The following is a 17,554-nucleotide window of genomic DNA, read 5'->3' as shown; positions in this document are numbered from 1 at the left end:
TTCCCCGGTGTTTCGGTGTCCCTGGTATCGTTGACGAAAAAATTCAGTAGATGACGGGGAAAAAAAAAAAAAAAAACTTTGACAATCGATTATGGGCTAGGTTGATGTGGGCCCTTAAGACCAACATACCATAAACATTTCTTCATCCTCGGTGCCACGGCTCAGGTAGTTATTTAGGAAAAACTGCATTTTTTGGGTTTGGGGGGGGCCAGCGCGGGGGGGGAGTGGCCCCCGGGGACCAAACTAAATTTTTCCGTAAAAGTCTAGTGGGGCTACATGCCCACCAAATGTCATGTTCCCCGGTGTTTCGGTGTCCCTGGTATCGTTGACGAAAAATTCAGTAGATGACGAAAAAAAAAAAAAAAAAACTTTGACAATCGATTATGGGCTAGGTTGATGTGGGCCCTTAAGACCAACATACCATAAAAATTTCGTCATCCTCGGTGCCACGGTTCAGGTAGTTATTTAGGAAAAACTGAATTTTTTGGGTTTGGGGGGGGCCCAGCGCGGGGGGGGAGTGGCCCCCGGGGACCAAACGAAATTTTTCCGTAAAAGTCTAGAGGGGCTACATGCCCACCAAATTTCATGTTCCCCGGTGTTTCAGTGTCCCTGGTATCGTTGACGAAAAATTCAGTAGATGACGAAAAAAAAAAAAAAAAAACTTTGACAATCGATTATGGGCTAGGTTGATGTGGGCCCTTAAGACCAACATACCATAAAAATTTCGTCATCCTCGGTGCCACGGTTCAGGTAGTTATTTAGGAAAAACTGAATTTTTTGGGTTTGGGGGGGGCCCAGCGCGGGGGGGGAGTGGCCCCCGGGGACCAAACGAAATTTTTCCGTAAAAGTCTAGAGGGGCTACATGCCCACCAAATTTCATGTTCCCCGGTGTTTCAGTGTCCCTGGTATCGTTGACGAAAAATTCAGTAGATGACGGGAAAAAAAAAAAAAAAAAACTTTGACAATCCCTATATGACCGCTTTCGCTAGCTACGCTAGCGGCGGTCATAATAATTAACTTATTGTTAAAAAATCAAGTATTTTAACTCAAACCTCAGTATCTCCAGCTGACAGTCTGGACTCTTCAGTCCATCAGAAAGAAGCTTCACTCCAGAATCCTGCAGGTCATTGTTACTCAGGTCCAGCTCTCTCAGGGCGGTGTTTGAGGATTGTAGAGCTGATGATAAACTCTCACAACACTGAGCAGTGAGATTACATGTGGGAAATCTGAAGAAGAAAAACACAATGTAATTGCATACAGAATAAATCTTAGCAGTGGGATATTTAATAATTAACTCGTTGCTATAAAATAAATTATTTTAACTCAAACCTCAGTATCTCCAGGTGACAGTTTGGACTCTTCAGTCCATCAGAAAGAAGCTTCACTCCTGAATCCTGCAGGTCATTGTTACTCAGGTCCAGCTCTCTCAGAAAGGAGTTTGAGGATTGAAGAACTGAAGACAAACTCTCACAGGACTGATCAGTGAGATTACAGCTGTTTAGCCTGTGAAGAGAAGAAAACAACAATAATGCAATAGTAATGCTTCTTAGGTAGTGTTTATAATAATTTGGAAAAACCTTTGGCTAAAGTGATGTAAGCAATAGGGATGCACTTATACCGATAACAGTATAGTTATCGGGCCTGATACTGCACTCGTCTACTCCACGACAGGTGTGTAGACAAAGAAACAATGACAACAGAGAGTATAATGGGAATAAAAAAGAAGGCTGTCTATTAACCCCCTGAGGTCGGCTGTCGCGCCGGCGCGATAGGCTCGTTTTTTTTCCTTATCAGTGCAAACAAAATCAAAATTCGAATATTAATTTTTATCTTATATGCTTGTGTTGTACATCAATCGATCCTGTTAAGTGTGTATTTTTTTTGTGCATACTCATAATAAAAACAAAGTGTTGTGCTTTTCGCCAAATAAAGAAAAATAAACATGATGCGCGTTCTGCCGTCTCTCTCGATGTGAAACTCATTCTGAAACGCGACAGAAAATGACCTGTAACTCAGCGAATGTTTGTCACACAGACTTAAAACACATGTCTATACAACGCTTGGAGTCTCTATTTTTAAAATATGTAAATTATATAAAAAACAAATATTCTCTGTTTAAGTAATCCGTAAGAAAGCAGCGACATGTACAGTTTCTCAAACACATCCTAATTAACTATAATGTGACCACACCCACGCGCGCACGAGCGATTGACATGCAAATGATCCACGCGGCAGAACGCAGACCTGTAAACGCCCTCATCACCTCAAAACAAAGAATAAGAGACTTCGGTAACTTACTCCTCTCTGCTTTTCATCGAGTTTGAAGATGTGCTGTGCTGTGCTGTTTACCTTGTGCTGTGCTGTGCTGTTTAACTTGGGATTTACCTCAGAAGAACGCGATTTGAAGATGAGAAGATTTTTAAGGTAAGACATGTTAAACTGGTCATGCCAGATTAAAATGTATGTTATGAAATGAGTTTGGAGTAAAAACATGAACTAAACCTAATATCGTACATGTATATGCATCTATAAATAGACAGAAACATGTTAAAATGTGAACTAGACTGGTAGGCAACCTTTCAGTGCTAAATTTATATACTTCATATATATTTCACTCAGTTTTGATTAGCTTATGACACTGAAATAATGCTAAAATACTTCTTTATGCGTAATGTAGCTTGTTTGCGAATATCTACTAATGTGATTTAGTGCAAATATGTTTCAGCCTCCGGTAAAATATGTGATATAGCCTACTCTCTACATTATATTTTTATATAAATGCTCGATTTTGGTTAGCCTAAGACACGCTTCAATACTGCCTTATGCACAGATGTTTGTGAATACAGGTGTAAATGTTTGAAATGTAGTGATGTGTGTCGTTCGCGAACGATCCGTTCATTGCGTGTGTCACTAAATGCGTGCGGATACCCATCAACAGATACTCGCGGTGACGCGGTCTATGGCCCATAAATAGATATTTCTCCGTTCTATGGCCCATCAACTATACATTGTTTGTCCATAACCATCACTTGCTCAGCAGTTTACTTTGTATAATGTATGCTAAAAGTTTTATTTTGATGTTGTTTTTTAGGAATGTGAACCTTCAGTTCTCAGTGCGATCGAGAAATCATACCGAGTAAGTGCATAGACGTAATATTTTACAGATGAAATGTAGCCTAATTGTGTTTACATCGTCATAATATAAAAGTAGCCTACCTATTCTTGTGTGAAATGACAAAAACCATCCATTCTGCTTATACAGGAGACACTGCGCAGATGAGGGTGAAAACACAAGATACATGGAGGACAAAGACATTTCCATGTCCTGCACCTGTGACTGCATACAACAAACACATGAGGGGTGTTGACCTGTCTGATCAGCTGATACAGTACTACACAACACAGCACATAACCATGAAGTGGTACAGTAAGATTTTTCTACACTTCTTGGACATTGCTTCCACCAACTCTTTCATTGTGCACAAAGAGCTACATGGTAACTTGTCACATAAAGAGTTTATGGAGCAACTTATAACAGAGCTCTGTGGTGTGTCACAGAAAACGGCAATGAGTTTTAAATCAGTGTTGGAAACCGTTGTGCTGCTTAATATATATTTTTTATAACCTGTAATAGTTTTTTCAGGATTCTTTGAATAAAAATATTTTTTTATAAAAAAACAAAAGTTTGGTCTTTTTTTCTTTCTTTTTTTTGGAAAGGATGTAAGTGATAGTAATAACTTTAAGTCTTTCCATTGTTAGAAAAGATTTCTATTTTGAATAAATGCTGTTCTTTTTAACTTTTTATTCATCAGTGAATCATTCTTAGGTCATCATTCTTTGTTCAGGCTGCCTCACAGCACCTTGATGGCCCATTAGCCATGGGGGGAGTGTCTTTAGTCACACCCCTGGTGTGAATCACATTAATATTCATGGCCCACGCATACAGCAGTGCTGACACAAAAACTGACATGCAAAATTAAAATCGTTATATTGTTGTTTGTGAAAGAGTGGTCAGAATGATTTTCACCTCATTTTGTAGAAAAAATTCTAGCCTACAAGAATAGTAATTCCAAAGTCTTATGGAAAACTATTCAGTATGTGTTAAATGGCCTTATTGCAGTGACAATGTTTTTCCCAAAACATACTAACCACGCATAATATTTTTTTTCTATAAAATGCAAACATGTACATCCATTTTGCTCACATATTATTGTAGCAGAGTTTGTGCTGAATACAACAAAATTACATGTTGGCCAATAGTATGTTGTAAGTAGCTGAAATAAGCACAAATGTCAGGTCATGTCAAAACATCTCAAGGGCCCCAAAAACACCTCAGACTCCAGAGGGTTAAGTAAATATATATAATTAGTGGAATATTTAACATAATATAGTAACGCATAAAGCTATGGTGCGCGGGCTGATAAGAGAAAAATGCGCAGTGGCACAGATGGCCAAGCTACAATACATTTACTAAAATGTACATACAATACATTTTAGCATTCTGAAGCATGAAAATAACTGAAGGAAATATATATTTGTTAATCTAATAAATACAGGTATCGGTACTCGGTATCGGCAAGTACCAGAAAGTATTGGAATCGAACTTGTTCTGGGAAAAGTGGTATCGGTACATCCCTAGTAAAGATAAAAAATCCAAAGTTAAAAAAAAAACTATCTTTATAAAATCAGTATTTTCAGTTTCTTTCATTTATGATAAAATTAGGAATAATAAAATGGGTTAAAACTCAGGTTGCTGAGTTTTGCCTGATGCCTGACCCAACTTTCCTGATAATGGAGGTACTTTGGTATTTAATATCATCACACACATTGATTAATTTATATTTATTCTTTTTTTTCCTGAAGAGTCTTGGCCAGCAAATTACTTGTGTAAGATTAAGCCCAATTAAAATGACTAACAGTGTATATAAATGAATGTAAAGGAGACTCTCACAGTGCTCTTCTGGTGTTTTTGATCACTGGCAGCAGTCTCATCACAGCTTCATCAGATCTTCTGTATTTCTGCAGTTCAAACTTCTCTTGAGTCTCTTCAGACATCTGTAGCACAAACACCAGACCAGACCACTGAGCAGAGGAGAGATTCTGTGCTGATAGATTTCCTGAGCTCAGATTCTTCTGGATTTTCTCCACAAAATTGTCTTTCAGTTCACTCAGACAGTAGAAGAGATTGATGGTCCTCTCTACTGATACCTCCATCTCTATTGTCTGTTTGATGTAGTCAACAGTGTCTTTAATGCTCTCTGCTTTGAATTCCAGTTCTGGCAGTAGTTCCTTCAGGTTACTCTGATTGGACTCCAGTGAGAGACCCAGGAGGAACCGGAGGAAAAGGTCCAGGTGTCCATTCTCGCTTTGTAAAGCCTTGTCGACTGCAGCCTTATGAAGTTTAAACAGTGGCTTTTTGGAGAGTTTCTGTGTCATTTTTTTCCAGAATGGAAAAAATGGGTTTGCTTTCTTGTCTTTGTTCATCAAGAACACATAGAGAGCAGCAAGGAATTCCTGTACGCTGAGATGAACGAAGCTGTAAACATTTATGGCTGAAACAGTTTCCTCCTGAAATATCTGAGTGCATAACCCAGAGTACACTGACCCTTCACTGACATCTAGTCCACACTTCTCAAGGTCTTCTTTGTAGAAAATCAGTTGACCTTTCTCCAGCTGTTGAAAGGCCAGTTTCCCAAGCTTCAGAATAATCTGATCAAAAGACAATGCATTGTCTTTAGGTTCGGGCTCAGCACAGTATTTTTCTTCCATCTGATGCTTCTGAGAAATTAAGAAGCTTGTGTACATCCCTGTGAGAGTTGTGGGAGTTTTGTTACTTCTCTCTTGAGCCAGTAGAGGCTGAAGAACAATAAGAGAGATCCAGCAGAAGACAGGAATGTGGCACATGATGTAAAGACTCCTGGATTTCTTGATGTGACTGATGATGTTCCCAGCAACCTCAGGACTGTTTTTGAGGAAATATTGCTCTTTCTGCTTATCGTTAAATCCTCGCACTTCAGTGACCTGATCAATGTATCTTCGTGGTATCTGACTGGCTGCTGCTGGTCTGGATGTGATCCAGATGAGAGCAGAGGGAACCAGATGTCTCTTGATAAGACTTGTAACTATCTTACTCACTGTTGTTTTTTTGTGAACATCTGTAAATCTGCCACCTTCTTTAAAGCTCAAAGGGAAGCGACATTCATCCAGCCCATCAAAAATGAACAAGACCTTACGGTCACCTTCAGGAAGAGAAGGCAGTTCTTTAGGATCAGTGAAGAAGTGTTCGTGAAGCAGTTCCATGAGACTGCGGTTCCCTGTAATCAGGTTTAGCTCACGGAATGGCAGAGGAAAAATGAAGGTTATATCCTGATTTTCTTTTCCTTCAACCCAGTCAAGGATGAATTTATTGACAGAGACAGTTTTTCCTACTCCTGCTATCCCCATCGTCAGTACCTTTGCGTTTCGTTTAAACATGTCCTTACACTTGATTGACGTCTCCTTGGCAGTCTGTCGGTTGTGATTAGATTCAAACTGTCTCACCTCGTGCTCGTTCACTCTTCCTCCAGTCTCATTCTCCACCACATATAAATCAGTGTAGATATCATTCAGGTATTTCCGATGACCCATCTGTGAATTACCAACCAATATTTGCTTGTAGTCCTGTTTTAATATGTCTTTCAGTTTGCGACTGGTCCCTTTGTAATCAAGAGCAGCTTGACTGTCATCTGCCGTTGAACCTTTAAAAAAGAGGGGAAAGACAGCAAAGACTAAGTGATCATGTTTTTCATAAGGTCTTACTTCATAAAGGGAAACTTCACCCATTTGCATCAAGCCTTGTATCGTTAGAAACCCAGTCATATTTTTGAATGGTCGTGCATTATTCCCTCATTTTCCCCTGAGACGGGAGAAATAAGGATTTCAGTGTTGCAGTTCCTGCTTACAAAGATGCAAAAATCATTCATTTTCATTTTCGAAAGAAATACAAATGAGGAGTAATTCACTAATGAGTTCGCCAACTAACTAGACATTTTGTGTGAAATTAATTTCAAGCTCTGGTGGTAGCTAGCCTTGTAGACGGAAGAGTGATTTATCTTACGGATACCTCATATGGCACTAAAGAAGGCGGCAAGAAGGCACCAAATGTATTTTACATTTTGACTACATACATGACCCACTTTCAATAAAGATCAATGTTCCCATGGGTGAAATGCTCCTTTAATAAAACCTATTTGTAATTTGTAACCTGGTCTGCAGTTCCAATTTCAAAAATAACTACAGCACATTTGTGATCAAACTGCACTTCTTCTGTATTTAAATTAATCACACTTTGTCCTGCAATTGTGTTTACATGCTCATCTTACACTGATTATTCTGAAGTTGACAACATACAGTATATGGTGATGGAAACAACTTGACTAATGCAGACTTGAATACAGTTGGTTTCAGTTTTAAGATTTAAATAACTTTAACTTTTAAAATTAAAATTAATAACTTTAATTTTTTCAAATTCCTTCCAGAACATTTATTGAATTGGCACCATTGGGCTTAACTTCAGGTCATTCTGACGGGCATTAAACATTGACATCTAGCACACCAAACTAGACATAATACTGTAGTAGGCTTAGGTTAGGGTTATTAGGGTTAATATTCAGCAATATTATTGATCTGACTGCATTGACACCATTATATGAGAACTGAACTGAGCTGGATGATGACATCACTGTTTTCTCCAGAGTGGCTGTATAGATAAATTAACCAAATTAATACACACCCGTCACTATGGGTGGGCCATAGGGGTCCGGGCCTGCCCCCAAAAATGCTTGTGCCCAAAAAAAACACCTAATGCTGTAAACATATAGAGCCCTATCAGCTGCTAGTATTATTATTTTTTTAATTATAATAACAACTTTAGTAAAAGTAAAATAAAATGTCAAGTAAAAATATAATAAATATGTAATATAGTACACATATTTAGCAAAATACTCTCTATAGCTCTATTTTTCTAGCCAACTGCTAGCCCATAGCTTGGCAAGCCAGACCTACATCAAGATGTTAGGTCTGGAAACTCACCATAGACGCGGTTTAATCCGAGGGGCGGGATAAACGGCTGTCTTTCAAATTCCCTCTGCACGCAATAGGACAGTGCTTCAACCAACCAGAGCGTTTTCCCAACAGCCGAGCTAGTTTTTTTTTTTTTTTTTTTTTTATCAACTAGCCGAGCTAGTTGATAATTCAACTTTTGCCATATCTGGCCGGCAAAAAACGACGAACACATCTTCCTTTTTTTAAGAATGACTTAAGTGCCGTTCTTTGCTCTTTTCTCAAAGAAAAACTTAACTTTCGATTCGAAAGACTGTTCTCCAGCAGCCAGGCACGTGCACACATAGACATCAAAGGGGGCTTGAGCACCTGCCCTTTTTATTCCTGGAGAGAAAGTGCCCTTTTTTCTGGGGTGCTTTCTTTATTTTTACAAATAATATATATAACTGTTTGCGCACAGCTTCCCTGTCAAACAAATATATTTATTGAAGAATAGTATATCTAAATATCAGGTCAGGAGTTCTGAAGCGCTCCCTCCCGACTGTATTGCTTCCGCTAAAGAAAATAGTACGCTCCGTCTCTACGGTTAGAATCCTGTGAGTCCATAGCAATGCTCTGTTTTTCATGTCAACGGTCTGTTAACTCCGCACAGCGGTCTGTTATCAAGAAATAACACACCGCATTCTACATTGGAATTCAACCAAGCCATGTAATAAAATAAGTTAGTAATAAAATAAGCATATATCACCACCAGGTGATATGCTTTAGTTATTTTGTTTATCCTATTTACCTGCATTGCCCTATCAATTAGATGCAAATTTGCACATTTTAACTAGTTGACGCCTAATTTGCATACACATCAAGAGTCTTTCCCCCTGAAATGTAGAAATCTAAATTGGTGAATTTAGAAGAAATCTACAGATGCAAACAGATGGAGGATACAGTCAAAAAAATGTAGTAAATCTGAGTAATTGCATCTGGTACATTAATAAATAAAAATGAGTAGAAATAAGTTAACATTAAACATTAAAAATAACAATATTTATAAATTAACTTTTTATTTATGAGTAATTTAACTTTTTTTATTTCCTCTAAACCTTTATAAAATAGTATTCCATACAACCACAAATACATACATGACATTGGCTTTTATTGAAATTTTACTTTTTAATTTAATAATTTTAATTTATTTTGGTAAGTTTAATTCAAGTAAGATTTTCAGAGACATGGCCCCCAGAAGGTTGACGCTATAAGGGAGGAAGGAGAGACAACCAGGCAATGGAAGTAACAGATTTTATTTTGAAGTAGAAGACCTTTGTTTTAAAATAATTGTATTAAGTTGCTGTATTTTGTCAATCATTTTTGCAGTGATTTTTTCAGTAAAGTTAACAAAATAGCAGCAACAGCCCTCTTCAGTTTAGAGTGAATATTTGTGTTGATTTTAAAGTGTTATGTATTCTGATAATACCAAAATAATTCAAATGATGTAGTGCCTTGTGCAAAAATAAACAAATTATTAATAAAACACGCCCCTCTGCTTGATGCAGTTATTTAGGTTATTCTAAATATATACTTGAAATTAGTAGCATAGAAAATGTTTTCAAAACATGCACATTGTGGAATGGTTTCCTTTGCTGCTCTACTTTTTTGTTAAAAAAAAAAAAAAAAAAAAGTAATTATGAGAAGTGCCCTTTATTTCACTTGAGCTCCTGCCCCTCAAAATGTCTGTGCACGTCCCTACCAGCAGCCGTCGTTTTCAAGTAGCAGCAGGTAACTGTCGCAACTCTGTCGTCATATGTTAAGCCCGCCCGGCCTACTCTATACGCGACGTGATTGGCCTGACCCAATTTAGGTTTTTGCAGCTCAAAAGTCTATGGAGAGTGGCTAGACTGCCCTGGCTGCAAAATACATTTTGCTGCCGCTAGGGTGCGTCTACATTTCTAGGCTAGCTAGCCCATATTATGGTCATTAAATGGCTTTCCTGAGGTAAATGTTATGTGACATAATTGATCTCCAGCTGTTTTATTGACCTCTTAACCACGGATGAAAAACACTAATTGATCGATATCCTGTATGAGGAATATACATTTCGGTAAGTTGTACTGTATCTTTCAACAGTGTTCATGTTTATTTACTATTAGCTAGTAGAGATGATCGGTTCACGTGCCGCTAGGGATCTGTCACGTCACATTTACAAGTGCCAAAACTGTATTTATTGTTTGAATTTCATAATAAAATTGAAAGAATTTTAGAGCTTATATATTTTTTTTATATCATAAGTAATCTGCTCTGTCTAGTCTGTCGGTGTCAGTGTCCTCTTTGCTTCGCGATTATTCTGTGCGTGAGAAATGGATGTGTGGCCTGAGAGAGTGTGAAAGGTCTCAATCGCGTGAGTCTCACGGTGAATGCGTGAGTGTTGGCAGCTCTGGCTTCTGGTGTTACATCTTATATGTTGTATAGTCAAGTCAAGAGTTTTATGGATATTCATAACATTGCTTCTATGTAATGTGGTGTAGGCTATAGGCTACCTGATAATATTGCTGTTGGTTATGTTTAACGTGATGATTACGTGCTGCTCGAATAGAGTGTATGATTATTAAAAATATAAGTACTGTAGGCTAATAATAATTGTGCCCTCCCATGCATTTCAGATGCCCCCCTTATGGCTGAGGTCTGGCGATGATTAATACATTTTTAGAACAAAAATAAAACATCACTGAACTTACTTAAGCTGGACTATGATGCTATTTTCTTCTAGAAACTTTGTTGCATTATTTTCCTGTTATCACTGTAAAGCTGCTTTGAAACAATCTGTGTTGGAAAGCGCTATAAAAATAAAGTTGAATTGACTTGACATTGAAATGAGCCTTTGCATGTGCAAGTTGCTTGCAGAAGTTTTAATTAAGGGTTTTAATTAAGACCATTGTAAACCTATTAACCATTTGTAAAATCAGACAGTAATATTCTAGTAAATGTACTTGTATAATATCTGCTACTGTTCTTCTTGGCCCTGTAATTGATGCTTGCTGTTACAGATGTGGCCATTAAGAATGCGCATCACAGGGAAGATCCGGGCCGTAGTGAAGTTCTCTGGCACATGACGTACATTACCAGTAGGGGGCAGTCCTGTTTCTTTCTCAGTTATAGCATGTACTGAAGCCAATAATATCCAACGGATGTGTGTTAACACTTTCTCGGGTGTGTATTGACAGCAAGCGACAGAGCAAGGGATTGGATTGTATATTGTTTATGTACAGCTCAAATAGGAACAAAATATTAATGATTCAGATATTAATGGTTTTTACATGCTTGTCATAGGCGTTTGAACATTACTGTTATGCTTATATTAAGTTATTAAGTTAATGTGATTATTTAAAATTAAGTCTGGTGAACACTACTAAGAACATAAAAAAGTGTTACAATAACTTTTTTAGTGAACTTATAAGTGCAAATATCCCATCCCATTTTAGCAACCTTAATTAACATAAAATTATATTGCATTTTAATGTCTGTCTTTGCCACAGACATGACCTGTTCAGACATGTACAGGTCATACATATAGACATTACACTTTAGTTTTTAGCTTGGCCTTCTACATTCCAGTGTGTCCACCCTGATTCTTCACCACAACTGGAAGAACTTTATACAGCTTATTTATGTATATGTTGCATAATATTTTATGTATTTGTTGCAAATACTGAAACCTGCTCTGAAAAAAAAAACTATAAGTCAAATTTACTTAATTTGTCTTTAGCAAGTTTTTCACAAATATTTTTAAAGTAAATTTCATACGCATATTTTTAAAATAAATTTCACATATGGAATTAAGCAAACTCTACTTAACTAAATTAAGTGAAAGTAACAAAGAAAATAAGTAATTTTAACTTGGCTAGTAAAAGGTTGAGCAATATCTATTTAGTTGAAGTTTCCTTTGCAATACATTTCACTCAAAATATAAAACATTTGATTAAACCACGTTTAAAGTGTATGCTTTACTTAGAAACATCTAAGTAATTAATACAGTCGATAATGTGTGAGACACCATTTCTACATATCAGAAGTTACACATGATGTAAATGCAGAGACCTCAAAACTTGGTAGACAATACACAATGATGACAACATTTGATGGATCGTTTTTGTGTTTGACTGTGTCATTTTGAGTAGAAAAAGAAGTCCAAATGTCACAAAATGGCAATTTACTAATCCTAACAACAAAAGCAATGATAAACCCGTGTAAATACAGCTGGAAAAAAGTGAAAAATCAACCTCTTTCATTATTCAAGGCCCAGTGCATGATGGGAACACCAGTATCAGAAAAGTTGAGTTGAGATTTTATAACGTTGATATTTACGCTTTCATTTCTACATGCTTGAACAATTACATAGTTTTTTTCTGTAGTATTTGCTTCACCACAAAATCATTTTTATCAGTGTGAGTATTAGATATTTTCAATGATGTATATTTTGTCAAGGTGCGAAAGAGTCTGCCAACAGACTTTCTCAGAATGGCATTTCCTATGCAAACGTTGTTTCTGGAACAAAACAACAGAACAGGAAGTCACCCAGCCTTCATGAGATGACGCAAGCAGAGATGCTTGAGCTTGTGCGGAAGATCAGTATCAATGACTGTTAGAAGCTATGCCGTTAGAATTGCTTTTTAGAGCTATGCTGTAATAAGTGTGTGGAAAACATTTTTAAAAACAGAACCTGAGTTCAGCTGAACTCAAGACTATATAAGACGGGAACAAAGGAAGATTTATTGCTCTTCCTTGCCTTAGAAAATCTAGTACGCCAGCTCTTACTAGATGCAAGAAGCATGCTAGCTTTAGCTATTTTTTACATCTGTTAGTTAGTACTCATTTATGATCTGTAACAAGTATTCTTTTCATTTGATTAGTTTAATAAAGTTTGTTATAACTTTTACTATAATCATCTGACTGGACCTTGGATCATTTGAGTACACTTTCTTCTGCCTGGAACAGGAAATCCTTTGTGAAGGAGAAGCATGAAGGGTGAGCATTTCTTTTTGTCAAAAGAATAATTACCATGTGTTTTGATTTGATCATATAGCCTAGCCAAAGAGGCAGCATGTAGCAAGGTTGTTATTATTGCAAAGAAGGTTTAAGAAGTACCACAAAAGACTGACTTAAAACACAATTAATACAGCTATTATTTTATAATGGAATATTAACTTGTATAGACTGATCGTCTAACTTCTTGATGGCACGACTAGAGGATAGGCTCTCTAGTTACCGCGTGATTATCTCTATAAACCTTAACCAGAGTTCTTAGTATAATTGGGAAAGGTATTAATCGTGATCCATTGCAAAGGTAATAACATTAAATCTATAGCCTGACTTCGTCATACTCAGATTCTAGTCAGAATGTGAGTCTGATTGGTCTGAGATTATGACGCGTGTTTCAACCGAACCAGGAAAGAAAATGCCTCTGCACTCATTTGGATAGACCTACAACCAATCAGAGCAACGGAGTAAGTGACGTATGTTTTTCATTCATGTTTACGATCGGCAAATGCCTTGATCGCAGTCGATATCTTCTATAACAGACGTAATAACATTAAATCTAACAAACTATGAGCTAATTTAAACAAAGAACAATTCAGTGCGCTGTCGTCCTCGAGAGATTAACAGAAGAAGAGGCTAGTTTTTGTTTGATGTGTGCAAAAGTCAACCTTTTCTCACCTTTCATTCACAAGGCATTCAGTGTAATTTAAGATTAACCGGTTTAGCAAGTTTTCTCAACCCAGAATTTGGGGGGTTGCTGCATTTGCAATTTAAATTTTCACGAATGTGAGGCTCAGCTGTAACTTTTATGTGTTACCTAGTATATTCATTGTTATCATATTACTAGTGCTGGGCAACGATTACATTTTTTAATCACGATTAATCGCATGATTTTCTTGCGGTTAATCGCAATTAATCGCATTGTTAGGCGCAAAATTGAATAATGAATTTTAAAGTAGTGTATTGCACACTTTTGATCTAAATGTACTATACACAAAAGTGCAATAACATGTGGTTTGCAAAAACTTTAAACAAATAGCCTAATGTGCTTTTTACCAGCAGTATTCCTTTTACACAGTAGCAATAAAATATTTCTTGTAAATCTCAACTTAAACATTAATGTAATCAAATCAAATATTAAACCAAAGCTATTTGCCACTGCCAGGGCATTACCTTTTATCTAGCTTGTTAAAACAAGTTACCATCAGAGTCCTGTTTTCTTGGGTTTTCTGACCAGGTATCAACAAGTATCTTTCATCAGGCAGCAGCAGAAACAGTCTGTGTTCAGTAGCAATTTTCCCTGTTAGAGTGAGGTGAGGTGGTCGAGCACAAGGTGTAGCGACAGGCGGGTGCGTTCCCGTGAAACTGTTGCGATTGTTTGCACACGCTGCGAAGCACAAATCATTGGGAGAGAGACTGATCCTCACTGTTTGTGAGTTTCCAGAATCTAAATAGTTATCAGGACATCATCAACAGGAGGGAATTCACATGGCAGAGCATCCCCGCTAAACTAAACACAGGCCTATCAGGTAAAGTTACGTATAATTTTAATTTAAGTTAAAAATGCTGAAGCCGTTGCCATGGTTACTATCCATAGAGCGCCTGCCGTTCACTCACGGAGAGCTGTCTCCCTTTCTGTTCACCTGAGAGAACCTGCCAGAGCCTCCCTCCACTGCTTGTTTGGGAGGGTTATTTGCTGGCTGACCAACATCCCACCCCTCCTGTGACCCATGGTTTGACTGTAGGCTGACTGACTGTGTTAACGTGCGATAAAAAAATTGTCGCCGTCAATTAATAAATGCGTTAACGCGATAATAACGCATTAACGTGCCCAGCCCTACATATAATATTATTATACTATTCATCAACATATAGAAATAGAAATAATACAATGAACAAAGTGTTAAAGATAAGTCTCAGGCTGATCTCATGGCATTCGTGCCAGTCACAAAATTTATAGTTTATTGATTCGTGTTCACAGACACAACATTTTTCCTTTTCTTCGTGTCACTCAGAACGACTTATTAATGTATTTTCTTCTTTCATCTACTAAACGCCCATTAAGTCAATTCATAGTTTTAAGTCATGTGACTTGTGTGGTGGCCTGAAGGGCAAAACAATGGGCCGAATGGTGGCTTGGTTATCAGCATGATGAATAAATGATATTAAATGATAAATGAGAGCAGAGAATGTGACCAATCTAGCGCTAGTTTAAGCACTCTCACCAACACTCCTGTTAAAATCACGGAAGCTGACAACACTGCGACATGAATCTCTTACATCGAATCTGCACTTTGTTTTCGAATCTGACGGTTGTTGTTTATGACGGGAGAATTTGCGGGTTTCAGTCAGACTTCAGACAGAGAGCGCGCACTGAACAAAACTCTTCGTTTCAGCGATGACTAATCTGAATGCCTCTGATTGGCCGATCACATTAAACAGAAACAGATGATTGGTTAAATTGCTCAACGCTGCAAAATGAAATCTGACGGGATTCTGCCGTCAGATGGATCGAATAAACATTACATATTTGTAGTTTGTTTAACCAATATTTTATACTTTCTGGGTTTATTTATTTTTCCAAACTTTTCCAGGCCTGGAAATTGCTTTTTTTAATTCCATGACTTTTCCAAGTTTTTCCATGTACGAACTCTGAATTTAAGACATGTCATATTATTATTATGAACATAATTTTAAAGGGGTGGTAAAATGCCCTTTTCACAAGATGTAAAATATATCTCTGATGTCCCCAGAGTGTGTGTGTGAAGTTTTAGCACAAAATGCCCCACAGATACTGTTTATTCTTCCAAGTCAATAAAGAATCTAATTTCTTACATACAGCATAATCCTCTTGCGCAGCGATTTCTTCTCAACAACTTATTTGTAGAGATACTATACTTGAGACAATTTATGCTATATTATAATAATCAGTCAAAAGCTTTGTGTTCTCTCACTGTGTGTCTGCACTTATTGCATGCGCGTCAAACTTTTTGGCTTATACGATTTTATTTAGCCTACATTGTATTGTGGTTTTCTTACAATGACAACATTACATGCAGTTAATAATTTATTAGACACTGATAATTATGTTAATTATATATTTTAATAAAAATGTAATGTACTGTAATAATCTATAAGCATATTTAACAATCGATTGAAGACAAATAATTGCAAAGTGTTTATGAGCAATTTGGTCTGGCTTATAGATACAGTATGTTGTTCCATGCGCCATCTGGTGGATATACCGTGAAGCACAACACATTTATTCAAATAAAAAAATAAAAACGTGCTGACAGGATTCAGCGGCATTCCACGGGACAAATTGCGGCATGTCATGGGAAAAACGTGCATTCTTAATGGCCACATCTGTATATTTTTGTTTCTATGTACAGTCAGAGTGAATTAAACATTACCTTGCTTGTGTTTGTTCTCCAGCTGCTCAGCCAGATTATTCTGGTTTATCTTCTTCAGGATCTCCACCGTGATCTTCACAGCTTTTTCTGGTCTGAAACACTCCACCATCTTATCCACAGTTTTCAGCCTATCTGCTTTCTCCATTTCCGATTTTGATATACGCTCATGATCATTCTCTAAGCACCACTGAAACTCCTTTAGATCATCTTCACTCAGGTCCTTCAGTGAGTTCAGAAGCAGCTCTTTAACAGACGCCATCGTCCTTCACCGATTGAGAGCTGCAGGACAAAAAGAAAAAGATCTGAAGTAGTTTCACTCCTAACATTTGGACCTAAGCACTCAAATGTTATTTGGATTATGAAATGAAGCTGTGATCGGATCTGGGGTCTCATTTATAAAACTGTGCGTAGGAACCTTACTAAAAGTGTACGTGCGCCTGAAAGCCAAAAATGACGTACGCAAAAAAATATTCAGACTTATAAAACCGTTCGTACGCCAGAACCTGCGCAGAATTCACTTTATAAATCCCAGTCAGCGGAAGATTGTGCGCACATGCGTCTTCACCCCGAAATAACCATATATGGAGCTTACAACGCCTAGTTTTACTATGCAGATCCTCATCTGCATATCATTTGCATATGATTATTCATCCACGTGATAACGTTTAACGTACAAGACACATTACATTAATAAAAATCATGTACTTGCCTCCTTGTCTTGTTTTTGAATACATGAATCAAATAGTGTAAAATACATTTCATCTTTTCCACTGGCCAAATAGTATTTTTAATTGATTTATATTTTTAATGGAAACAGATAGGCCTTGGGCATTATTTCCACGAAACTATATTCTCAGACAATCTTGTATTATCATGATAAGCAATTATCTCTGTGGTTAAAACATTAAAACACGTAAAGGACATTTGATGTTCAGGATCCTTTGCTACAGGAAAAGTGTTCAAAAACATCCACAACAAATATTTACTATTGATTGAATTTGAATATAAAAAATGTTGTAACTTCTCAGGAATGATTTCATGTTTAAGTGTTCTCCATTAATTTGAATGGCATATTT

General features: G+C 37.1%; 1 protein-coding gene across 1 annotated transcript in view; it reads right to left on the bottom strand.

Annotated features, from left to right (window-relative positions):
• LOC308689358 (protein NLRC3-like) overlaps positions 1–16,737 on the bottom strand; it is a gene marked incomplete at both ends in the record, with an annotated part of 41,560 nt that extends 24,823 nt beyond the window's left edge. Inside the window, 4 exons of the mRNA XM_081363006.1 lie at positions 1,053–1,226; positions 1,330–1,503; positions 4,952–6,737; positions 16,479–16,737. Coding sequence (XP_081219132.1) covers positions 1,053–1,226; positions 1,330–1,503; positions 4,952–6,737; positions 16,479–16,737 — 2,393 coding nt within the window. The remainder of the gene's footprint in view (positions 1–1,052; positions 1,227–1,329; positions 1,504–4,951; positions 6,738–16,478) is intronic.
• Between the last annotated feature and the right edge of the window lie 817 nt (positions 16,738–17,554).

The sequence above is a fragment of the Scardinius erythrophthalmus genome (assembly GCF_964197995.2).
Source record: "Scardinius erythrophthalmus genome assembly, chromosome: 4".
In the NCBI taxonomy this organism is placed as follows: domain Eukaryota; kingdom Metazoa; phylum Chordata; class Actinopteri; order Cypriniformes; family Leuciscidae; genus Scardinius; species Scardinius erythrophthalmus.
The sequence above is the reverse complement of the archived record's forward strand: the minus strand, read 5'-3'. Positions and strand labels throughout refer to the sequence as shown.